This window comes from Toxorhynchites rutilus, chromosome 3 (assembly GCF_029784135.1).
Source record: "Toxorhynchites rutilus septentrionalis strain SRP chromosome 3, ASM2978413v1, whole genome shotgun sequence".
NCBI classification, from domain to species: Eukaryota; Metazoa; Arthropoda; class Insecta; order Diptera; family Culicidae; genus Toxorhynchites; species Toxorhynchites rutilus.
In genome coordinates this window covers 167,140,938-167,167,259 of record NC_073746.1, presented here as the reverse complement: position 1 = coordinate 167,167,259, position 26,322 = coordinate 167,140,938, and the positions used below count along the sequence as shown (strand labels likewise).

At 40.6% G+C, this 26,322-nt stretch overlaps 2 protein-coding genes across 3 annotated transcripts in view; one reads left to right on the top strand and one right to left on the bottom strand.

The window, feature by feature from the left end:
• The first annotated feature begins 202 nt into the window (after nucleotides 1-202).
• LOC129779493 (structural maintenance of chromosomes protein 4) overlaps nucleotides 203-26,322 on the top strand; it is a 31,620-nt gene continuing 5,500 nt past the window's right edge. The window contains exons 1-4 of the mRNA XM_055786985.1: nucleotides 203-502; nucleotides 562-1,180; nucleotides 1,240-2,514; nucleotides 14,990-16,064. Coding sequence (XP_055642960.1) covers nucleotides 388-502; nucleotides 562-1,180; nucleotides 1,240-2,514; nucleotides 14,990-16,064 — 3,084 coding nt within the window. The 5' untranslated portion in view covers nucleotides 203-387. The remainder of the gene's footprint in view (nucleotides 503-561; nucleotides 1,181-1,239; nucleotides 2,515-14,989; nucleotides 16,065-26,322) is intronic.
• Nucleotides 16,119-25,915, bottom strand: LOC129779503 (plasminogen receptor (KT)). 2 transcript variants are annotated; one of them, XR_008743683.1, is made up of 4 exons: nucleotides 25,631-25,915; nucleotides 25,319-25,559; nucleotides 24,894-25,251; nucleotides 16,119-17,237 (listed from the first exon to the last, which is right to left on the bottom strand). XR_008743683.1 is itself a non-coding variant. In XM_055787010.1 (3 exons), exons 1-3 carry the CDS (start codon nucleotides 25,712-25,714, stop codon nucleotides 25,118-25,120), a joined length of 459 nt encoding a protein of 152 aa, XP_055642985.1. In that variant the 5' UTR covers nucleotides 25,715-25,915; the 3' UTR covers nucleotides 24,633-25,117. The 2 variants fall into 2 exon arrangements, 1 of the variants encoding a protein (XP_055642985.1); XM_055787010.1 differs by lacking the exon at nucleotides 16,119-17,237 and having other exon boundaries at nucleotides 24,633-25,251.

The window sequence follows — 26,322 nt, the reverse complement described above, 5'->3', positions numbered from 1 at the left end:
CTGGTCGTGTTTTGTGTAGAATATATACAGTACACGTTGATCAAATTTTATCTGTCAAAAGTATTCAAATATTTGGCTTCGGTCAAACAGTGTAATGAGCACCCCCACACTTGAAGCTCAATTTTTTGTATCCGCCCTCTAGAATTTTCATCTACGTTATTTATACTGTCAAATGACAGTAAATTTCAAACGCCAAACACAAACGCTAGCCTTCAAAACCGTTGCCGAAGCTTCGCGCAGTGATGGTTTGTAAACAATTGCATTATTGTAACGGCCGGTGTGTTGTGTGAAATTCGTGATTGGAATATTGAACTAGATGCAAGAAATATTTTGTTTTCTACACCATACAGCGAGAAAACTGGAGCACGAGTAAGAATCTCGCTAGAAATGAGTAAAAATAAACGTCGTTCTGGAGGGGCCGCAGAGCCCCCACCACAACCGCCTCAGGAAGCGATGGAAGTGGACGGACAAGATGACACCAATTTGTCCGAGGACGAAGAAGGTAGCTTTTTGTGAGATTGATTGATTGGTAATTGAAATGTACATTGGTAACATTTTCAGGGGGCACCCGTGTCGGAGGAATATACATCCCACCACCCGTTCCGCCTTACTGTTCCACGGAATGCAAGGGACCGCGGCTGATGATCACCAACATTTCCAATTACAACTTCAAAAGCTACGCTGGCCATGTATCGCTGGGACCCTTCCACCAGCGCTTCTCCGCCATCATTGGACCCAATGGAAGCGGGAAAAGCAACGTAATCGATTCTATGCTGTTTGTGTTCGGTTATCGCGCCCAAAAGATCCGCTCGAAGAAACTGTCCGTGCTGCTTCATAGTTCTTCGAAGCACCCGAACACCAATAAGTGCACGGTGGGGGTGCATTTCAAGCAGATTGTCGACAAAGATGACGGATCTTTCACGGTCGTTCCTAATTCGGAATTTGTTGTGGCGCGTACCGCTTTCCGTGACAATTCCTCCTACTATACGATTGACAACAAAAAGGTTCACTTCAAGGAGGTTTCGAAACTGCTGAAACAGCATGGAATCGATTTGGACCATAATCGGTTCCTGATTCTTCAGGGGGAAGTTGAGTCTATCTCAATGATGAAACCCAAGGCGCTAACGGAAAATGACTGCGGATTGCTGGAGTATTTGGAGGATATTGTTGGGACCACCAGGTGTGGTGATTTTCGATCCGAATGCGAAGTCACATATTAACATTCCCAATTCGTTTCAGATACAAGCAGCCACTGGTTAAGATTAATGAGCGGGTGGAAATGCTCAACGAGGAACGAACCGAAAAGCATAATCGCTGTAAACTTGCTGAACGTGAGATGAAGGATTTGGAGAAACCTATGAACGAAGCCGTCGAGTATCTCAAGCTGGAGAACTCTCTGACCAGAACTAAAAACCAGCAAATCCAAAAATATATCAGCGAGCAGAAGAAGAAAATCACAGAATTGGACAAAGAACGAGAACAAGCAGGTGGAATTTTAAGCAAACATGACGACACTTACGAAGCACTGAAGAAAGAGCGCATTGAGATGGAAAATCAGGTTAAAGAGGAGATTAAACAGTACGATGGGCTTGTCAAGAAGAAGGATGATAAGGAGAATGCCCTGAAGACATCACTCGATAAATACACAAAGGTACAAGCCAACATGAAGGCCACCAACGAGCGTCGCAGGAAAACGATGACTCAGATCGAGACGGAAAAGAAAAAGTTGCTCGAACTACAAGAGATCCCCGAAAAGAATGCCAAAGAAATCGCCGAATCTGAGAAAAAGATTGAAACACTGACCAAACAGAAGGCAGACATCGAGATAAAGTTAGCGGAGAATTTGGCAACACTCAAAGATGAAACAAAAGTTCTGCTGGAAGAAAAGGAGAAACTCCAAACAGAATTGATCGATTTGAAGAAGGCTGTGGATGATTCCAAGTCTGCCCTTGCGCTGGCGGAGTCAGAGTTAAAAATATGCCAACACAACGAGACGACCGAAAAGCGAAAACTCGAGACGTTGAAGTATTCCTATGAGGATTCAAATAAATCGTACGAAGAGAAAAAAGTCCGTCTTGAAGAGCTGGAACAAGCCCTTCCACAGCTCCGCGATAATCTGCAAACTGCCCAAGGCAAGTTGCATACGAATGTCACCGAGGAAAAAGAACTGCGCAATCAACTGCGAACGATTCAGGGAAAGCTGCAAGAATCGATGAATGCGATGCAAGCGACTCGGTCCCAGGGGAAGGTTCTCGATGCGCTGATGAAGCAGAAAAACGAAGGTCGCATTCCCGGGATTCTAGGTCGGTTGGGTAATTTGGGAGGAATCGATGCGAAGTATGACGTGGCCATTTCGACATGCTGTGGAAATTTGGACTTCATTGTGGTGGAAACGGTTAACACTGCCCAGGCTTGCATTGATTTCTTGAAAAAGTATGACATCGGCCGAGCTTCGTTCATTGCGCTGGAAAAGATTCAACAATACGCGCAGTATTGCCACCGGACGATTCAAACGTGAGTACAATTTAATGTTTCTATTTCATTCATTGGCGAGCAATGCATTGCTCTGCCTTCATTTATTTTGAGATTAAAAAAAAAAAGGATATACATTTGATGAACGACAAATGAGACCAACATAAAATTATTTAAAAAAACGCTTTTTGATATTCTAGCGCTGTTCAGTATTTTTTTTAAATGTTTTAGGCATTGAATATGTTATTAGAAAGGTGTATTTGAAACAAGATGTATACATTTAACTTGTTTGTTGGGAGTTTTCACTGGAGAAGGGTACTATTTTTCTTTATTTTTTCACATTGCTTTTCATATGAGGGGCTCAGAAAGAAAGGAGTGTAAGTGACTTGATCGATTTCTTTAGTTCAACTGCAGAAACGTTCCAGTTTAAGTTTGCTTTAGAATCCGATAGATGAGGTTCTGTTCTATTTTCCACTTCGTCAAATACAACTGGGAAGAATTTGCAGCTAAGCTATGATTAAAAGAGAGAGTCGATGTAGAGAAATCGGTGATGTCACTTACACCCCTTCATTTTGAGCCCTTCATATAAAATTCTTTGTAAAAAAGTCGAATATAATGACTTCTTTACATTTTTTTATCCCATCCGTTTATTTTATTAGGCTCATTTAGCAATCCATCTGTAACAGAACCGAATTTATTCGTGTACAGTTTTATCTCATGTTGTATATCACACAGTAGCCATTAAGGCGTAAGAGTATTCCTATCTTAAGCTAGCGCTACACGATGCGACGAACACCCTCGAATGTTGGACGCTCGATGATTCGACGCATCGTGTAGTCGACTGACGAGCTACGAACATCCAATGTCGAGTGTCGAATATTCGCGTTGGTAGGTAATCCGTTCGTTGTGGATTACCTTCCAACGCGAGTGGCACGAGTCAATTGGTTTGGTTTGATTGGTTTGTTTACAAGTTTTAGATGAAGGAACTATGAAATTGATTCATAAAATTCAAAATGTTCGGCAAAATAATGTTGATTTCAAGCATTTTTAATTTACAGCCCGATATCAGTACAATTGCTACGGCAGCAATTTCAATACTCGCATCGTCATCCAGTTTCCTAACGTTTTTGATGGTAAATAAAAACAATAAACATTCGATCCAAATACTCGCCGATTGTTTGGACCGATTGCATTGAATCGAACATTCACTTCACCGTGTAGCAACACATTCGTCAAAACATTTGTCGATTCATCGAAGTCAAATGTTTGAGTCCAACATTAGAGTGAAACGTTGGACGAATCGTGTAGCGCCCGCATTAGCGATACACATGTCTCCTTTTTTTGGCGCAAGAATATTCCTATTGTTCGAATGTTCACAGTTGGACCATACACAGCGGGACTCTTGATATGAGTGTTGGAGAAACTTTATAATTTTCGGATGGTTCCCAAAGGGAAACTCGTGGAATGTTGTGGAGTTTGCTTGAAGCTACAAATTTATTTTAGTTAATTATAATTCACAATAATATATAATGATTCTTACATTAAGTTCACCTCCAATTATAATTCCTTCAACGAATAGTTTGTAGCGAGCAACACCTAATAATGAACGTTAATTTTCGTAATGGATAGAAACAATCGATTTTCTTCCATAACTGTACGTTACATGTTTGAAGGTGATTTGGGGTTACCAGCAATTCAACAATGAGAATAACAGACAAAGATGGTCAGTTGAGGGTTCTGAGTTATGAGCTCATGATTGTTTGCCTAGTAGCGAACACGCAACCAGTTAGGCTGCAAAGACCCCCGACTTCTTTACATGCATAGGTACATATTTACATAAAAACGGTTTTTTTTACAAAACGCTTTGTATGACGTCTCTTCGATGTCATTATAAACAGATTCCACTGTATCTTCTATATATATACAGGCAAAGCTTTTTTTGTGCGGGGGATAGGGACCGCACAAAAAAAATCGTGCAAAACTTCTCCAGTAGCTTGAAAAAATCGTGTTCGGTATACATTTTGGAAAAAAGCTTTTTTTATGCGGTAGACAGGGACCGCATAAAAAAAGTTTCCCCTAGAAAATAACTCAAATTCATGCCGTTCACCGTTCAATTTCCTTTTGTTTCCATGCTTTGCGATGGGACACTTTGTCTTTTCGGTTGCGCGTGGCTGTTTTGTGCTTTTAGTTGCGTATCGAAACGTGTTGCTGTTAAAGATCATTTCATGCAAAAACAATGAGCATTTGATGGGAAGAGGTGAATGATTTCACACTCGGGAAGGCTCGGTTCAGTGCGAGTGCTTTTCACTGCACCAACATCGCGTGCATCATTAGATGACACTTGCCTCGAAATTTCATTGCCCCTGGCAATGCGTTGGTTTTTTTGCAGTGCTTGAATCTGCCTTCCTCTTCTTCTTGCACACACTACGCGAAGCGTCCAATTTATGACGCGAAAAGAAAAACACACGATACGAATAACGCGAAGAATGAACAGAAAAACCAAACGACGATATCCAAGTTGGATTACCACTGGTGGGGTCCAATCTTAGATCGAAGCGCAGCGAAAGCAAAGTGAACTGGATTGCTCAACAGTTCGATGCCGAATGAAAGTTTGCCTCAGCGAGATCCACTGTTTATACTCTAGGCGAGTATTCCCCTTCATTCTTCTACTTTTCCTTTGTTCACGGAGACTTCAAATCCTACGATTTCCCCTTCGTTGGTCGTCGATAAGTTGCTAGTTATTGACAGCTCTGTTCGGGAGAGCACACAAATGGACAGAACAAATGTATGGGAAAATGGAAACGCCTTTTCATGGATTTTAACCATTTACAAACCAATGGATTGTAATGTATATCATATCAAATCATCAAATCTTAGGGATTTTTTTATTCGTTTAGTATGTAAATCGCCAAAATCCGTTCGCGGCAAAAATAGTTATTAACGTTAACTTTATTTCATAAAAACGTCACCTGTTTTCTGATTTGGCACTCTTAATGAAAGACGTAGTTCTACGTCAAAAACCAAATTTGGTATGTTAGGGTTAGTTTGCGCTAACGATATTGATTATTGTTCGAAAGTGGAAATAGATTTTCAGGGTAAAAAACGCACTCCTATATCTTTTAACTATATAATTAAAAGTGGATCGCCAAATGTGTTGGTAAGCGCGAAACTCGAGGGAGGAATCGTCCGATTGTATATGTCTTCATTTTAATAGGAGTACCGGTAAGATTCTTCTTTTTTTTCAAAAAATAATGCTCTATTCTGCAAAAATGGTTACAAATTTATTATTCAAAGTATTGCCCATCGCTAGTCGCAACGTTTTCCCATCTTTCTGGCAATTCACGGATCTCTTTGCGGACATTATCGTCCGGTTTGTCGACTAACCACGAATCGATCCAATTTTTAACTTCATCAAAATTGTAGAAGTGCTGGTCAACCAGGCCATGTTGCATCGATCGAAAAGGGTACACCCAAACTAGCGTTGGCAGAAAACATTTCATCTTTGGTAGAAATGATGCCATTTCGTGTGCTGGAGGGTCAAATGCGCAAATAATGAGCTGTTTTAAAAGCTTAAAAATGGTTCGTATGTATGCGAGCAGACATCTATTTCTGTTTTCTTTTCGCATTTAATTTGGGATTGTGCCAAAAAAAAAAATCCATACGACGTCAATGGGGACCGAACCAAGGCCGGCTGGAATGCAAAGCTATTTCAAAGCTGTTTCGACCACGCTATCCAAATAGCTGCCAGTGCTGTTATAAAGAAGCGTGATAATATTACACCTCATCATACCATGAAGTTGGAAAGTGTTTTCTAAGAGGATAAGAAGAACATGAACTAGAATATATCTTTCTCTGTCTGGGCCGTGTATTGGGCAAACTGATATACACGTTTTGGGGAGCATAACATTTTCTGTTATTTTTCAGCTCATTCAATGTAATAAATCGGGATGCCATAACATGTGCTAAAAATTAACTTTGAATGTAGTAATTGGACGGAGCAATGTTTGGAGAATACGGCGGGTGGGATAGGACCTGCCATTTCAGCGTTTCCAATTTTCGCGGTTTCGCGACATGCGGCAGAGCATTGTGCTGCAGAATAACTTTATCGTGCCTTTGCTCGTATTGTGGCCGTTTTTCCTCAGTGCACGGCTCAAACGCATCAATTGTCATCGGTAGAGGTCCTTCGTAATGGTTTCATTCGGTTCAGTAGCTCATAGTACACCACACCCAGCTGGTCCCACCAAAAAGACAGCATAACCTTCTGGTCGTGAATATTCCGCGCGGCTGTCGATGTTGATGCATGGCCGGGGTATCCATACGTTGCCCGATGTTTAGGATTGTTGTAATGGACCCACTTTTCATCGCCAGTAACGATTCGATGCCGTTTCTTTTATGTCGTTGGTGCAGTTGTTCGCACGTGAAAGAACGTTGTTCGAGGTCTCGTGGCTTCAATTCATACGGCACCCAATGTCCTATCTTTCGGATCATTCCCATTGGTTTGTTGAGCAACTCCAAGTGTATCTGCAAGTTCTTGTTGCGTTTGTGACGGATCATGATCGAGTAAAGCCTCCAATTCTTCATTTTCAAACTTTTTGGCGGTCCGGAACATTCTTCGTCTTCCAAGTCAAAATTACCACTTTTAAACCGTGCAAACCACGTCTGACACGTTCGCTCAGTTGGAGCATGGTCACCATAAACTTCCACCAAAATGCGATGACTTTCCGCAGCTTTTTTCTCCATATTGAAGTAATGAAGTAACACTTCCCGCAAAAACACTTTCGTTGGTACGAAATTCGACACATTCGAAGTGGCAAAAAATTATACGCTTCAACTTTTTGACATATACTGAAAAAGACGCGCAATGACAGTAGCTTTCCAACGAATGTCTGGAAATTTGATTCACTGGAATAATAATCAAGTTACGCCATCTGTTGTAAAACCGAAGAAACTCACCGGTACACCTAATACATCTTCCAGCAAAATAATGACCCAAAGCATACTGCAAAGAAAACAACACCATTCTTCCGATCGGCCTGGATCAAACCAATGGTGCGGCCACCCTAAAGCCCCGACTTGAGTCCTATTGAGAATTTATGCGCGATTATGGACAACAAAGGTTCAGCAAAACTGATATTATGAACAAGCAAAACTATTTCGCTGCGTTGAAGAAGGCTTTGGACGAGCTGGACCCTCAACACCTCCAGAACCTCGTGGAGAGTATACCAAAGCTTTGTCAGTTGGTTATCGTGACCAAAGGGGGTCTTATTGACTATTAATTATTTGTTTTCATTATTTTCTTTTTAGAAAACCATGCAGTGGATTTTTAATATCATACCCTAAAATTAACCATTTAGGAACAATAGTCATATTTTGTTTTGACGTAGGACTACGTCTTTCATTTCTATACTGGGGTGTTTAAAGTTTCGAAAACGAGAGCATTGCGCCGGAGTTACAAGATTTAAAGCGTTAATAGCTCTTTGCCGGTTGAACGAAATGGTATGATAACCACTTCATTTGATTTTGTTATTTATTGATCCAAAAACTTGTTTCAATATCTCAAAAATTGCTTTGAAGGCAACCTATTGGTGATCTGAATGTGTTCCCGAACTCGAACGTAAAATCAAAGCATCTGGGGGAAATCATCAGCAGATCCAAGCCAGCTGTGGGAACTTTCTTACTCGTTTGCATTTTTGGCGAACGGAATGTGTTCCCGGACACGGTCGTAAAATCAAGGCGTCTCGGTTCTATTCAAGACCACCAACAAGTTCAAAAAAGTTGAATTCGATGTGTATTCCTGTATAAATAATTCCATTTTTATACTCATGCTCGTCCATCATTCACTAACAAGAAAAACTTTCAGCGTACTTTCAAAATGATCATTCATTTATTCATTCATTGAGGGACGAATGACGTTCAGGTTAAAATTCCTCAAACCTAGAACAGAACATCATTGAGAATTGATTCAGATGCAACTTTGAGCGAATGGTTACCATTCCAACGTTAGTCCTACGTTCACCTTGCGGTTATATCACAGATATAATCCACTTCTTGTTTTCCGAAAAACAAATCAACGATACTGAAATGGCAAAATGGTCTACTAATTACCTATTTTTACGTAGTATTGACTGGAACACCGAAAAGATAGAAAAAAAACTTTTAATATAGGAACACTTTGCTTTGAAATGGGAGTGGATTTTTTGGCCCACCAATGCATGTTGGCATTCTCAACTTCATTCATTAACCAGCTGCCGAGGCATCCAGACGTAGAGTTTTTTGCGTCTGTTGTACCGTTACAACAATACCGTTATTGGATTCGTGACTGGTGGAGTGCTTTTGTTTTCACCCAAGCGGGTTTGTGAATGTCGCGTGTGATCCGTGCTGTGGAGAAGCGGAATAACAGTGCCACAATCAGCGGAGAACAAAGGCTGCTACAGCGGACGCTGTGACCTTTTGCTGGTGTCGGATTATCGGCATTGTTTACCTTGCATTGCCGTATTATCACCGAGGTATACCGATTCATCGCATTATTGACCGATACACCATCTCGTCTGTATCAACGTGGTCTGCCGTTCGATTTGGTGCTACGAGGTACATATAAAATAAATATAGATATAAGATTATAAAATTAGTTAGAACATTTAATATAATGGAGAATGATGAGGGATCTCCAGAAATGGAGACCTCCGACTCTGAAACCAATTCAAAAAAAGTAAATGGGAAAAAACATAAACGAGTCCCTCCTACAGAATGTAGTTCGTCTGGGGATGAATCTGCTCATCCTACCAAGCCCCCATCGAAAAAAATTGCCTCCTCCCTCCTCCCTGAACTCCCCAAAACTCCCACTTCTCCTCTCCCACCATCGATTTCACTTCCTTCTTCTGATATTTCCGAGCCAGTTCAAACCTCGTCCTCGTCTTCCTCTTCTGTTGTATCCTCTCCCCGTGTCAAGGTTTATCCAGAAGATGCACCTGGAACTGGTCCCTGGGTTGTTTTCTTCCGGCCCAAACCAAACGGAAAAGCGCTGAATGTTATTCAGATCACGAAAGATCTGACAAGATACTACTCCTCCGTGATCGAAGTTTTAAAAGTTAGACCGAACAAACTGCGTGTTATCGTGAATGACCGGAAACATGCAAACGGTATTGTGATCGACCAGAGGTTCACCCTAGAGTATCGTGTCTACGTGCCGTCCCATGACGTAGAAATCTCGGGGGTGGTAACTGAAACGGGTCTGACGTGTAAAATGATAAAAGAAGGATTTGGAAAATTTAAAAAACTCCCTTTGGTGAGTGTTAAAATCTTGGACTGCCGCCAACTAGGGAAAGTCTCCCAAGAAGGGGGAGAGACTAAATTCACGCCGTCCGACTCGTTTCGAGTAACTTTTGCTGGTTCCGCCCTCCCTGACTACGTCATGGTGGATAAATTGAGGCTGCCTATGCGACTCTTCGTGCCAAAGCCCATGACTTGCCAAAAATGCAAGTCAGTTGGCCACACTTCAGCTTATTGTGCCAACTAGGAGCGCTGTGCCACTTGCGGAGAGCAACATGTGGGCGAATCCTGCAGTGCGACTGAGCATAAGTGTCCATATTGCGGAGGAGCTCCACATGTACTCTCAGCTGGTGAAACTTACAAGAGTCGCTGGGAGAAACAGAAGCGCTCTTTAAAGGAACGCTCGAAACGCACATTTGCGGAAATTTTAAAGGGCGCTTCTCCACTGCCCCAGCAACAACAACAACCAATCTCCACACACAATGTTTTCTCTACGTTGCCAGTTGATGAAATGGAAGCGGACACAGCTAGCGGGGGCACACCGCTTATTTTCAAAGGGAATCCCCGGCGCAAAAATGTGACCAAAATTCAAGAACAAGTCCCCCCGGTGATACCCCCTGTTAGCTTGCCTAAAAAATCGAGTGCAGCGGACAAGCAAAATCAGGTTCCTCCTGGCTTCCGTGGGAATAGTTCATCTTTGAACGACCCAGCACTCGAGGGGACATCAAAAACCCCAACTGTCCCTGTTTTTCCGTCCAGTTCAATTTCCCAATCGGGATTTATAAAGTTGACTGGCCTTGTGGATCAAATCTTCACGTGTCTTAATGTTTCCGACTCCATCAGAACCATTGTTATCTCAATGCTTCCAGTATTAAAGACAATTTTGCAACAATTGATGCAAACATGGCCCCTCCTTGCAATGATTATCTCTCTTGATGTCTAATTTAAATAGAGAGGTCGGAGATATCACTGTTTTACAGTGGAATTGTCGTAGTCTTATCCCTAAATTGGATACATTCAAATTTTTAATTCATAACTCCAATTGTGATGTTTTTGCTCTGTCCGAAACTTGGCTTTCTTCGCGAGATGATCTCTCTTTCCACGATTTTAATATTATACGCTTGGACCGTGATGACAGATACGGAGGGGTGCTATTGGGGATCAATAAGTACCACTCATTTTTTCGAATTGACCTTCCACCTATTGGAGGGATCGAAGCTGTTGCTTGTCATGCAAACATCAGAGGCAAAGACCTCTGTATTGTCAGCTTGTATTGGCCTCCGAGAGCTGCGGTTAGCCGCAAGCAACTTGTTGACATGTGCTCACTCCTTCCTGAGCCACGATTGATCTTGGGAGACTTCAACTCTCACGGAACTGCCTGGGGGGAACAGTACGACGACAATCGTTCATCGTTGATCTACGACCTTTGTAACAGCTTCAATATGGCCGTTTTGAATACTGGGGAAACAACACGTGTACCTAAACCTCCTGCTAACCCAAGTGCTCTTGACCTCTCGCTTTGCTCGAATTCACTATCGTTAGATTGCAAGTGGAATGTAATCCAGGACCCCAACGGTAGTGATCACTTGCCAATCAAAATTTCCATCACCATTGGGTCGAATTCTTCTGAATCTATAAACATGGCATATGACCTCACAAGACACATTGACTGGAAAAAATATGTGGACGCGATTGCTCTAGCCATCAATTTCAGAGATGGATTACCTCCATTGGAGGAGTATAACTTCCTTTCTCGTTTGATCTATGACAGCGCAGTTCGCGCTCAAACGAAACCCACCCCAGGTTCCACTATTCGCCGAAGGCCTCCCAATCTATGGTGGGATAGCCAGTGTTCCAAGCTTTATGTAGCAAAATTGAATGCATTTAAAGCTTTTCGGAAACGTGGTACCCCTGAAAATTTTCAAACGTATTTAGCCCATGAAGATCAATTTAAAAACTTAATCAAAGGGAAAAAACGTGCTTATTGGCGAAATTTCGTGGGAGATTTGTCACGAGAAACGTCAATGAAAAAAATTATGGAAAGTGGCTCGAAACATGAGAAATCGCTCTTCAACGAATGAAAGCGAAGAATATCCAACACATCGATGGATTTTTAATTTTGCACGGAAGGTTTGTCCTGATTCCGCTCCTGTGCAAAAAATTGTTCGAGATATACCACAAGGTAGGTGCGATCTTGATTCCGAGTTTTCGATGGTAGAATTCTCTCTTGCTCTGCTTTTATGTAACAATTCTGCTCCGGGATCGGATAGAATTAAGTTCAACTTGCTGAAAAGCCTCCCTGATGTGGCGAAACATCGCTTGTTGAATTTATTCAATCGGTTTCTGGAGAATAATATTGTTCCAGATGATTGGAGATAAGTACGAGTTATAGCTATTCAAAAACCCGGAAAACCCGCGTCCGACTTCAATTCGTACCGCCCAATAGCAATGCTGTCTTGTATACGGAAATTATTGGAGAAAATGATCTTGTTTCGCCTTGATCGATGGGTTGAAACGAATGGCCTACTCTCAGATACACAATATGGGTTCCGCACGGGCAAGGGGATGAATGATTGTCTTGTATCGCGTTGGGATGTATGCCCTCAACGCATACCATGAGTCTCGAGGTTTTGGCAGGCCTGCTCCCACTAAAAGATCGCTTCAATTTATTATCTCTTCGGTTCTTCATCCGGTGTAAGGTCATGCACCCATTGGTGATCGGAAATTTTGAGCAGCTGATCGGGCTAAATTTTCATTCTGGATTCATGACTTCATATCATGAATTCATCTCCATGCAGGCTGATCCTTCTTCGTATATTCCCAACCGTGTTTGTTTTCCTGACTACATCAATTCCTCTGTACATTTTGATCTGTTCTTGAAGGAGAAAATCCATGGAATTCCAGATTATCATCGATCGGGGATCGTTCCTACGATCTTCAATGCAAAATATGGGCGTATCAATTGTGATAATATGTGCTTTACTGATGGGTCCTCTATGAATGAGTCCACAGGATTTGGAGTGTTCAACGAATTTTTTAGCACCTCCCACAGTCTTCAGAATCCTTGCTCAGTGTATATTGCTGAATTGGCAGCAATACACTGGGCGCTGGACAGCGTCGCCTCACGACCTGTTGAACACTATTACATTGTAACGGATAGTCTTAGCTCTGTCGAAGCTATCCGTTCAGTGAGGCCGGAAAGGCACTCGCCGTACTTCCTTGAGAGAATACGAGAAATTTTGAGTGCTTTAACCAGACGCTGTTATGTCATTACCTTTGTCTGGGTCCCCTCACATTGCTCAATTCTGGGTAATGAGAGGGCTGACTCATTGGCAAAGGTAGGTGCAATTGAAGGCGATATTTATCAGCGTCAAATCGCCTTCAATGAATTTTATGCTTTAGTCCGTAAAAATACCTAGTTTACTGGCAACGTAAGTGGAACGAAGATGAATTGGGTCGGTGGCTTCACTCGATTATCCCTAAGGTTAGCCTCAAACCATGGTTCAAAAGTATGGACTTGAGTCGGGACTTTATTCGCACCTTCTCTCTACTCATGTCCAATCACTGTTCGTTAGACGCGCTACTCTTTCGTTTTAATCTTGCCGATGGCAATATCTGTGCTTGTGGCCAAGGTTACCACGACATCGAACACGTTATTTGGTCGTGCGAGGTGTATCTTGTTGCCAGATCGAATTTAGAAAACTCTCTTCGGGCCAGAGGAAAACAGCCCAATGTGCCGGTGAGAGATGTGTTGGCTCGGTTAGACCTTGATTACATGTCCCAAATATACGTCTTCTTAAAAGTTATCGATCTTCGTGTGTGATTGTCCTTATATCCTTATATTTTCCTTTTCCTTTTCCTTCGCGAGAAATTAAATCCCTTCTTACTAACAATAGAATAAGGTGAAATGTAAATACATATTAGATATAAGATAGGTTTAAGAATTGAGTATGATGAATGTGAGTGCGAATGTGAGTGTGAACATTGTCAACATATCCTTATATCCCTTCCTTTTCCTGAAAAAAATGTCACCCTTCTAAACTCGAGCAAACCGCGAGTAATCGGTTCTCTACTTCATTAACACTAGAATTAATGAAAAATGATTATATATACTTGTAACAATACAGATAGGAGTTTCGCTCCTTTAAACTTATGTAACTGAGCCTGTAAAAATAAACGATTTAATTAAAAAAAAAAGCTCAAATCGATAAGTTTACAATTTTCTCATCGAACTTTACTTCAATAGTTCAGCAGTTGAACATGGGCATAATCATGAACCTGGAACAGTGCTATCGCTTTCAATTAGTGAAACGAAGACTGCAAGAAATGGAGGATATGACGGTTTTTTCTTTTCTAACATTCATTTTCTTGGACCGAAAAGGTTATATCTGAGACTATTCACAATTGCTTCAGGAAAGTCGGATTTTTCTTTTGACGATGCTCGCTGCTGTTTTTTGCACGGGTTTTAGCAACCAGGTTTTGTTTCAGCGTTCTGTTGGGGTGTTAACTGGCTTGATAGGACCGCAAAGCTTCTCGCACATAAATTCGCCGAGCTGTACTGTGGCTCGTCGTGAACTTGCTCGAATCAGCTTTGCTCGTAGATTCCGATCATATGTTCCATCTCTACGGCTGATAGGTTTCGCCCGATCCAACGTAAGGGTCTCCGGGTGCCCGGTTTGAGTACGGTATTTACAGTTGACTTTGGAAATTTTAGGAATTTTTGCGATCTATCCTCCTGACCACGTCGGGTTCTCAACGTGAATGTGCAGACTTCTTTCCTGCCTTTAGCGTTCTATCATCGATAACTTTTGAATGCGTCCTTCAATCTTGATGGAACTTTCTATTGAATAACACCATCCGAATCAAAACGCTGTCAAAAGTTTCTCGGCGTGATAATTAGTGGCGCTGCAGTGAATAAAAATAAGCGATCAAATTCTAATTGAAACACACTTTACTATTGTTACAGCACTCACATGTAAACACAGAAATTATTAAACAAAGTACACGAATTTCCCTAAATAAATAATAGAAAAGAATTCAATTAAATGTACAAATCAAAAACTGACGGAACCAAATGCTAATTCTATAAAAATATAACCACACTCTACATTGTAGAGTTTACAACATCAAAAACTTCGATTCGCTTTGGAAACAAGTCTTTGTTGTTCCCGCAACAACAACAGTATTTTGTTTATATTTTTAAAAATTATATACTGTCGCGCAATGTATTGATGCCCTTCTTTTCCAGACCGGAAAACGTTCCCCGCCTATTCGATCTGGTACGAGTTGAGGACGAACGAGTTCTACCAGCGTTCTACTTCGCACTGCGGGACACACTAGTTGCCGACAATCTGGACCAGGGTCAGCGAATCGCGTACGGCCCAAAACGTTTCCGCGTGGTAACGCTGAATGGTGACGTTATCGAAACATCAGGCACAATGTCCGGTGGGGGTCGCTCGATGCAGCGTGGTCGAATGGGTACCAAGGTACAGACGAAAACATCCGCTTCCGATACGTCCGGCTCCAGCAAGGAAGTGGAGCAGCTGCAAGTGAAGGCCGAGGAGATTCAGTCCCAGATCAACTATCTGCAGGAGCAGCAGGGCGAGCTGGAGCATGAAATCCAGAAGCTCTCGTCGCAGCTCAAGCATCAGGAGAATGAAGCCAAACGATTGCGAATGGATGTGCACAGTTTGGCGGAACAGTTACCTCGGTTGAAGGATCAGGTCGAACGACAGGAGGCACGAGTGTCGCAAACACATTCCGATCCGGAGAAGGTGCGGGCACTCGAAGAAACCGTAAAAAAATGCCAAGAAGAGCACAAAACTTCCAGTGACGCGGCCAATGTCATTCAGAAGAAGGTCGACAAGATTACTGCGCAAATCAACGAAATCACCAACACCAAGGTTAAGGATTTGCAGACCAAAATTGCCAACATGGGTAAACAGATTGACAAGTTGACCACAAACATTTCGAAGCTGACGGTGGAGATCAAAACATCCGAACGGAACGTTAAGAAGTCGGAGGATAAAATCAAGAGCATGGAGGAGGAGGTAGTCGCGGCACAAGAAGCCATCCGAAAGGGCAACGATGAGCGAGAAAAATTGGACGAGGAAGCCAGCGCCCTGAAGACGGAGGTCGACACGCTCAAGCTGGAGATTGAGAAAGCTCACGAAGGTTCGTCCGCTATCAAGAAGCAAATTGTTGCAATCCAAAAGAAGGAAGCAGAGGGCAAAATGAAGCGGTTGGAGTTCGAGCAGATTCTGCAATCGATCGAGAAGAAGTTGGGAGAGGTGAAGGACACGATACCACATTGGAAGAACAAGGTAAGTTTCTTTCATAACATGAATTGATACTTTTGACATTTTTTCAACTGTGGTATAACATGGTATAACATCGTTTACGATTCATTGTTTTAATTCAACATTAATATGTTTTGTTCGTTTCAAATACATCGTCCTTTGGTAATAAGTTATCAAAAATGTTTACTAACTTGAAATATTGATAATGTTTGAAAACATTACTGATCAATGCACAAATCTTATTGTATAATGGTATTTCGTTACTTTTAGAATGGATAGAATTCGGGGAACACTCGTAAATGTGGAATGTTTCGATTTAGTTTCAACGATATGAGTTTTAAAGATTACTTTGATAGATGAGGAGATGAAGTTATGCAATTCAATTACTCATGAAAAAGTTATCATCTGTCATTGCCGGATTGTTTCCATAGGATTATTCAATATTTGGTATTCCTTTTTTCTTGTGTTACGCGAGAATTTGAAACTAACAGAACTAACACTTCTGATGCCAACTTCTGTTCACTTTGTTCCTGATACCAATTTTTGTTCTCCTTGTCCCTTGCCTTTTGCCTGAAGCTGAAAAAAAATCCAATTGCTCCAGCGGAGTTCGTCCAATTTCTGATAAATTTTCATTATCCCCCTATAATCGCGCATACGGTCTCGCAGACCAAGAATCAATAATTCTGTTTTGAGGAAGCTGTGTTAAATAACTAGTAAAATTGAATGAAGTCGAAGAAAAAAAATCTGAAGTTTGTTCGTTCAATTAAATCTCTTTCTTTAAATAAATACCAATAACGCCTAAAAATCCAAAATATAAATATTACTAAGACAGCACAATCTAACCTAAACAACTGCTTAAACTGCTCGACTGCTTGATTGACGTAAAGTAAAGCTGACTTTTGTGTCTGACTTTTTTGTGTTCATGTGGCCTAATGTTTAGAAACAAAGGTGATTTAGATAGTGGAGGGGGTTAGTAAGATGGCCGCAATTCCATAGAATATCATTACTACTGAAAATCATCATTTCAACGATAGCGAGGTGATATTGTCATGGCCCACAGTGTCAGTGTTTCATTTCATTTATTCATTAATTTATACTTGTAGAGTAAAGGTGCACCCTTATAAATATTCTACAATCGGATATGAATCGGAAATCATAATCGGAATCGGGTCTGTGGCTGGGAGAAGTAAAAAATACCTGAAAAAAGTAAAAGGCAAATAAATTGTGAGAAATTTATAAGCGAATTTAACGAAATGATGATAATCAAGTTAACTAAACATATAATTATAAAACGTTTAATATTAGCCCATCAATGACCAGTTCTGGCCAGAAATTCGATAGTTTTTCATGTCTTTGGAAAGCAACCATACAGTAATGTTTTCGCACCAAATGATAGCTTTATGTATTAGCTTTCATTAATTTTTTATAACTTTTTTGGCAATAAATTATAAATTATATAAATTATAATAACATGCATGTGCGAAAGGTGTTGTCAATTTCAATAACAATACCTAATAGCACACAAAAATATGTGACTTTCTTCAGTATTAATTTGACAAAACAACACACATTGTGATGTAGGTTGTATACCATTCGTTATGGAAAATGTGCGTTTTTCCAAACGGTCATTTCCTGGAAAATGGAAAATTGGGAAAAAATATTCCTGAGCATTGAAGGTCGCGCCATTAACCAAAATCAAACTGCATGTGTCAATAAAATATTTGTACTGCTTGGTCGCTAATGGGTTAAGTCTGTTCCTCAGATATCCTCATTTGAGTCAACTTGAATCCTTGTTACAGAAAAATGTAAGACCCCGCCAGGGTTGCCAACTATAATTTTCAAAAATATGAAAATAAGGTATGAAAATAAAAATCAGGAAGAAATCAGGATAGCCGATATTGGCCGAAAAACTCGTGCCTATTTTTGGGATAACAAAAGCATAATTTTTATGTTGTGCATGCCATTCCTATAAGCGCACTCATATATTTCATCTGCTTGGGTGTTATAAATTAGATTTTTTAAATATAGCCTCTATAAGAGTTTGAATATCAAGTAAATTTTGCTATTGAATGTCCCAGTCCAGTTGTCAATAGTTATTTTTAATCATGGAAATCAATTTTCGGAGTGGAAATTCTTATAAGCGCAACTCATATTTTAGTCTCAAAAATAGATTAAAACATGGAACTGATCAATTTAATATTTGATAGGTTTTCCGTTTCATGAATTCGGTTTGGCATTGAATCAATTTATTTATTCCACTCATCTCCAACAAATGTCTGCAGTTCACGAACTGTTTTAAATTGTCGTCCGCCACTTTAAACTTTGTAAACACTGTAAACTTTGCCTCGCCAGAATCCTCCAAAGGTTCTCAATAGGGTTTAAGTCCGAACAGACCAGTTCAAAACCAGAATGTTTCTCTTGGAAAACCATGACAAAGCCGTCGTCCATTACGTCTTCGGTAAACGGTATCAGTCCACTGTCCAGCAGCTCCAAATATGTTTTCTGATTCATTCTTGTCGAAATTGATGCTATAGACGCCTTTCCTCTCTTTGAAAAAATAGCCCATACCATGAGAGTGTCTCCTCCAAAGTTCCGACTCAATTTCACCTGAGTATGTTATCGGAGATCATGCCAATAATACGCGCAGTGGTCAGGGCCATCAAAATTGAACTTCTTTTCATCGGATAAACATCACCTCATCCCACTCCGCTTTCCAGTTCATGTGTTGTTTCGTAAATTCCAATCTCACCTGCACGTGCCTTGAGTTAAAAAAAGTTATGATTTTGCGCGCGGATACATGAGGGTTAGGCAGGTGATGTTACTTTCATAATTTTGAAATTTAATGAATTTAAATGGCTTTAAACAATATTAAAACATAGGTTTTCAATGGGTAACGCTGTTCGGCAATGAGCTGACGAGTGTTTTTGGGTCTCTGGAGTGAAGTGATGAAATGAAACGGTCATTCAAAAGATTCAACACGGATGAACGTTTGCAATCCTCAAAAGTAATGAACTATAAAAACTTCCGTCCGATTTTGATCGATGATTTTATGTGCTGCAATAAATGCAATAAGTGCACATCTGTGCAGGAATGAGCAGTTCGGTAGAGAATTGTTATTGGGTGTGTCTCAAACGAAATCGGTATCAGTCACCGCCCTATCCACCCACAAGGCAGCGGCTTACAAAGCAGCTCGAGCTTGGTAGAAAAGCTCTCGATTTGGAATTGGAGAAGGAATATTGAGCAGCCAAATACCAGTTTTTGGGGCAATCTTTGCTACGCCATTCGCTTTCAACACTGTTTAAAGGACGATGCATGAGAGCCTTAGTTCCACGGGTCATCGAAGCACTGAGAATACGATAAGGCCGTGCGAAACTGCTAATAGAATCCCTTATCGATCAAACCAAGTCAGTCTCTCCGACTGAAAACGCTCATAGAGTTTAGGAATTGTGATCATATAATAGCCGCAGACCTCTCTGAGCATTTAGAAAATCAGACTGCTGAAGGACTCAGCATTCAAGTTCCCGACTGACTACAAAATGAGTGGCTGGTTATCGCAAGTTTTTCTAGGACTTTCTGTTAATGAACACGACCATCGAGCAAGCCGTAATTCTCAACGTTGCGAAGTTGATGGGTGCCAATCACGTCACCATCGAATCGTTAGATATGCCAATCCAGAACACACGGATCAAGAAATTGGTTGTGTCCTACAGATGCATGAAGGATCCGCCGAATCAAAGTTATCAGCAAGGGTCGGCAAAGTCAATTTCAACTGAGATAGTCAGCGGACTATGATTAGAAATGAGTTTTGGCTTTATCCAGCAGTTTCTCTGTCAGCATCATGACTCAATAGTCATTCGGTCATTCATTAGTTGCTATCTCACTCTATGACTCAACTATTTCATTCTTCCCCGTCAAATGGACTTCAATGCATATTGAAGTGATTTCCTAATATGAGTTCGTTTTCTTTCTCATGTATCATGTATGCATGCATCTATGTTTGAGTTTAACGTCGTTTGACATATACTACACTGCCTATGTTTGTATAGGACACGTAAACGACAAAATGAACAAAATCGACTTTTTCGCTGTTTCGCATTGTACGCAATGTAATACGTTTGCTCAACATGCAAACAAACATTTTTTGTTCGAAAACATTTGAGTAATTTTGAAAAGACGTTTCCGAAAAATCACTGTTTGTCCGCATAACAGACGTAGTTCCATACAGCTTTCATACATCGTTCGAAAATCAACAATTGTCAGTATTATGTGCTATAAGCTAAATCTACATTTGAATCACATTCTTTGTAGAGTCCAAACATGTCTGTCACGATAGTGTCTTATTACTTAGTGTTTCTTAAAAGATGAACATAAGAAACCATTGAAACGCTGCTCATATAATTATTATTTTCTGTACACGATGAATAAAGAGAAGTAATTGTGTTTTTTAATGTTTTAAATTCCCGCATTTGAATCTTCAAGTAGATAATGAAACAATCAGATCAGTAGTACAATTGCGATTGATTGATCGTGACATCGGTAAATCATGTTGCTAAAATTACCAACATTGCAGATTGCCTTTACGAATCCAATTAATTGAAAAACACGAACCTGCTGTTCTTATCATATCCCAGAAAATATTACTATCATAGACTCGCAACAAATCAAGAGCACCTTTTCCAGACATTTGACTAAATTTCTTCCAAACCTTTTTGGTTTTATCCGATAACAACTGAAACTACCGACGGAGACGTTTTGACTATTATCGGAAATGTAAATGCTAACGCTACAGAAAGAGCAACCTGGTGATTACGTCTAGACATGCGAACAAATGTTGATGAAACGATTGATTGTCCGCATAAATAGACGTAAGCGTTTTCCAAATGAAAAAAATATGTTTTAATTCGCAAAATTTCCTAGGCCCTCTTTTTGCCGATAATATCTTTCAACTAGACATATAATTTCATTGAAAATTTGCATGGTTAAGCTTGTAGGTGAAAAAAACAACAAAATTGCGTTTTCCCAACACTAATGGTGTTGGTGATTACGTCTCCTATGCAAACATGGGCAGTTTAGTCAGTAACCACGAATTGAACATCGGAAAGCTGACAGAGAACATTTACCTGTTACCTGTATTTCACGCAGAAAAGAGACCGCGTAGACATCGTCAAAAACGTGATATCTGCGGCCGGATCCGACTCAACATTCATCAAAAGAATCAATACTGAAGTCGAGAAATTGGTTTGTGGACACTGACACGCAATACTGACATCAGGCCAGAGAATCGCTTGATTGATTTTCTATTGCAGAGAATATTGAAACTTTCATCGATAAAGGCCAATTAGCAGATGGTCTATGGGGGGCCTGGGGTTGAATTAATGATCGTTCGCTTAGTAAGTGGATGTGTAACCGTTTGGCTACGAAGGCATCCGAGAGAATGACATTTGTCTAATGAGCCAAGAAGGTCCATTTCCGCTACGTTGGGAGCTATTCACATATATCAGGGCTGCGACTATACGCTAATTATTTGGCACATTTGGGACATTTGGGAAATGAGACTGGCGATAGCAGTGTTCCCAGTGGTCGATTATGCAAATTTTTGACAGCGTTTTGTATACACTTCGGCACGGTTCATTTTTTGCAGCTTGATACTAACATAGTTCCGAGATGTTCATCATGCAAGAGGAGAAAAGCGAAATAATTGTACACAGTCACCTCCAAAATCCATCAGCGTCAACTCGAGAGCCGGAATGCTGTTGGATTATCCTAAAAGTATGTGATTCAAAGGAAGGGAGGCAGGTGGGCCAAGGTTGCGTTACTTATTGTGTATTGAAGAAATAAGAAATTGCATTACGTAGGGGGGAGGGGGGAAGGGGATCCAAAATCCGGATTTTTAGCGTTACGTAATATGTGCACGACGCCTAAAGTGAAAGAATTTCTTCGTAATAACGACTTAATGTCGTAATAACGATGAAATGTAGACATTTTTTTCAAAAAAAAAATATATTAAGCTAGCATTAAAAAAACGGACAAATCTTACCAGTAACCCATAACTTCATCAAAAACAAAAATTGAGTGCGCTATCAGTTGAACCGCGGAATTTATGATGGGAACAGGAAAGCCATTGCAATCCTTGGTAAAAACATATTGGAGCTCCATCCCGTTGTGAAGAAAGTGGATATCGCCAAGTAGGGGAAAAGGGGGGAATTTGGACCACCTAAGCAAAGCGCCTAATATTTCCAAACCAATACGGTCTAAATAAAAAATGTCACATTGTATACTGAGCTACACTTGTTTTCTCTCAATCAATAATGTTTAATCATTATATAAAGCTTCAATCTACCAAATATATATTAAAATAAAAGAGATGATTTTTAGACATTAAAATTTGATGCGGGGTGATTTGGACCAGTGTGTGTTTCATCGAAAAAACATACTTATGTTTATGTAAAGTATTTTGGGATAATGTTACAATTGGGATCGATACCAGGTGTCTTGGCCAGATTCCAGACCAGAAAAGTTGGATTGACACCATCTCGAATTCTGCATGAATCTTTTCACTGTTGGTCGAGCATTTTCAAACACTTTTGATGCTTGGTCAAAGAAAATCCTTTCTCGATGGCCTGCGTTGCTCTTTCAAGCTCCTCCTTCTTCCAACGTTGTCTGTCTATCCTCTTCTTGTAATTCAGCGTCATCTGGAATCAATTAGACCAAAGAAAAGTCTCAAACCTGTAGGACCAATTCACCCCACAGAAACGTGTCCATGTCACCCCACACAACACGCAAAAATTAAAATGCAATTAATTTCATTTATTGTTATCAAACTTATAGTTTCGCTACATCAAATTCTTCCTCTTCTGTAGGCGAACAGAACTTTACTGCACAATACACGAAAAGTTTGTTTAATCAGCGGGAAAAACCTTAAAACCACGATCGGAAAACTCACATTTTTTGACGCTCGAAGTACTTGATGTATTTATGCTACCGTTTCTCTCTACTTGTGAAGTTTTACCAAAGTGTTTTTACTTTAGGTACATACGGTTCAACAATAGAAGGAAATGACATTATAGAAAATCCAAGTTGAGCCGTAATTTTTGAGATAAAGGGGTGGTCCAAATCACCCCATATGACCAAATCACCCCGTGTTACCCTACTTTGAGTCCGCCGGATACGCCCGTTCCGGTATCTATAACATCCTTACACTTCTGGAGAAGAATGAGAACAGTGAAAAAATACATAGGACATGGACATCATCATGCGTAAACGTGAGTCAAGACCGGCTGTGTCGGAACAGCAAGCTGTGACCAAGAAACAATGGCTGACGGAGAAGAAAATTTTTCCGGCGAAGCGGAACGTCGCGGTCGTCATGAACAATTTAACACTGGCAACGACTCGCAGGAAACCAGCAACTTTACGTCCCCCACCAAGGAGTTAAGTTCCGACGTGAAGTATCCCAAACCATGTTCCCAAAGAAGGTGTTCCTATGGCTGACCATCAGCGAGAAGGGGATGTCAAAGCCGCTCTTCTTCCGTTCGGGACTTGTGGTTAACGGGGAGATTTATAGCATAAAGTGCCTGCCGGAAATTGTTTCCTTCATTCAAAAATATCACCCGGACGAGGTTGTGGTATTTTTGCTGGACTCGCCCTTCGCCCTCTAAACGTCCCCCAGCTGCATCCCATCGATAATTTCTGGGCAAACCTGAAGCGGAGGGTCTACTCCAACAATTTCGTGGCAAAAAAAAAAACAATGAAACTAATAGATAAAGCTAAGAAAGAATTAAAAAACATACCAACAAATATGTTTTCGATAGCATTGGCGGAAGATCCGATAAACTTCCGGATGGCCGTATGCGTCGAAATATTTTTGCAACATGGTCAATTAAACTATGTTTTATGGGAAATTCATCCCAATACATCACCTTTTGTAGTTTTTTTATCGCCAACCGAAAATTGTCCATTTTTTAAATCCAAGCTTTGTTGCATCCTTGAATATTTGTTTTGATTGAAAGAATGGTTGAAAATCATATGCATTCGAAATTGTTCTTTTTGAAAAGATCTAAGCTTTATACCTGTCTCTCTGTTTTATCACGACGATAATAACTTGTGGCCGAACTAGATGGCAAACCATGCATATGATAACGGTTTTGAATAATGCAGTCCTGACACAATTCAATTTCAAAATTTTTTTGTTATTTTTCTTCTCCGTAACAATGGGAACTGTTCTTAATAATTGGGCTCAAAACATAAAGTCTACGGGGAAACCTCTGTAAGGGTACATCGAAAACTTGATTCCCCGGAATATTTACTTTTCTTGCCGGCTTCAATCGATTCATTTCAATATACGGTCTCCGATTCTCCATTATCTTATTTTTCGGGACATTCTCACACCAATTACATCTATATTAAATTTCGGATGATCAATCGATCGAAATTTCGATTTCCGTACTTCTTGTTCTAGTTTATAAAAGGCATTCTCCTGCTGATTAAATGTGAAAAAGGTGAAGCAAATGTAAGGCTATAATCTTAAGACATAATTCGTCAGAGTGTGGAAACGGTATGAGAAGGGATAGTTTTCTTTAAGTCATAGAACCATAATTACAATGGAATATTTGAAGTTTAGTGAATCACAATAGAACAATTAGAGATACAGAGAATGTTAGAAAAAAAAACTCGCTTCCTAAAACCCGTGTGAGCATTTAAAATTGCAACAAATTACCTAAGTTCAAGTCTCTCATGATATATTTTGTATTGTCCATCCAAATTCCATTTGAAATATCCAAATCTATGTTTTAGTTCTGAACATCAACTCCCGAAAAATACTGAATAACATTGATGATGTGTTTCCGTGTTACTTACGATATAAACATTATTGCGTCATGCATAGTAAATTCTCCCCCCGTCCTGTCGCTTATCGAATAAACGTGTAAACCCCTAACTCTTTCGCTATTATTAAAATCGATTTTCAATACTGTTGGCAGCACGACACTCGTGTATGTTGTGCTATAACATGAATGTGTCATTAGTATACACATAAGCCATTCTTATGTTTTTGTTTGAGCACTCAAGTCCTCTCTCCCTTTTTACATTTGGTGTGGATGCAGACGAATCTTATCATCGTTCTCCAATCGAGCAGAGTCTATTTCCGACACTGTGGGCAACCCACTGGGCCACTCCAGCAGTTCTGGCTCGTGCTGCATTATCATTTCCGCCTCGGCTGAAACAAAAACATTAATGCGATTATCTTCGTTTCGGTATACACTTCCGCTTCGATCGGAACCAACCAATGATTCGATGAACTTTCGTCCCGTAAGCAAGATCCGCATAGTAAGCCACTAGGAATGTTAACGGCACAATTGGTGTTAGCGCTCCTGGCCGTCGGGTGATATTGAAGCGACCAATCAAGCCAACCGTAGAAACACAATAGAATGACGCAATCCAGTAGAAAAGTTCCCGTGCTCGGGAAATCTCCATCGCAGATTCCCTTTCTTTGATCTGGTAATGCATTTGGATCCAACGTTCCATCTGAAAACAATTCAGAAATACTATTGGAATACGAAGTGTCTCCTTTTTTTGTTTCGATCGGTTCGGCATACTTTAATTTTGTTCATTTCCGAAATGTACTCCTGATTCTTCTTCAGCACTTCCGTTCCAGTGGGATGCGAGAAAAAGCTACCCATTGTGCGTGTCGATTTTGGACAATTTTTCCTTATCACTATCACAAAACACCTTGAAACCGTACGGAAATCCGCAGAACTGAGCTCGCTTGTTATTACGTTATGACGAGACTATGTTAGATAAACATACTACAGAGAAAGCTGCTAACCCTCCAAAAATTCAATTATGTGCACGGCAACACATGGTTCACGTGGTCTGCGCAGACTCAGACTTCCGCTCTCTCTCCATTGCATTCTGAACGTTTGTTTACAATCTCTGTTTGATTCGCTCGTTTTGGAACATGCAGAGTGCACCCGTGGCCGAGTGGTTAGCGTCTCACATTATCATGCCGGGTGTTCGGGTTCGATTCCCGTTCTGGCCGGGAGATTTTTCGTCAGAGAAATTTCGTTCGACTTGCACTGTGGCCACGCGTGTTCTAGAGCTTGCCCCTCAGAATACATTCAAGGTGTGTTATTTGGCTTAAGAAATCTCAACTTAGTATTAATAAATGACACTAGTTAATGCATACGTTGAGACGGCAAAAGTGCCACAGGGAACGTTAACGCCATTCAAGAAGGAACATGCAGAGTGGCCGCGGCTGCCGTGATTCAGTGGTTAGTATACTCGAATA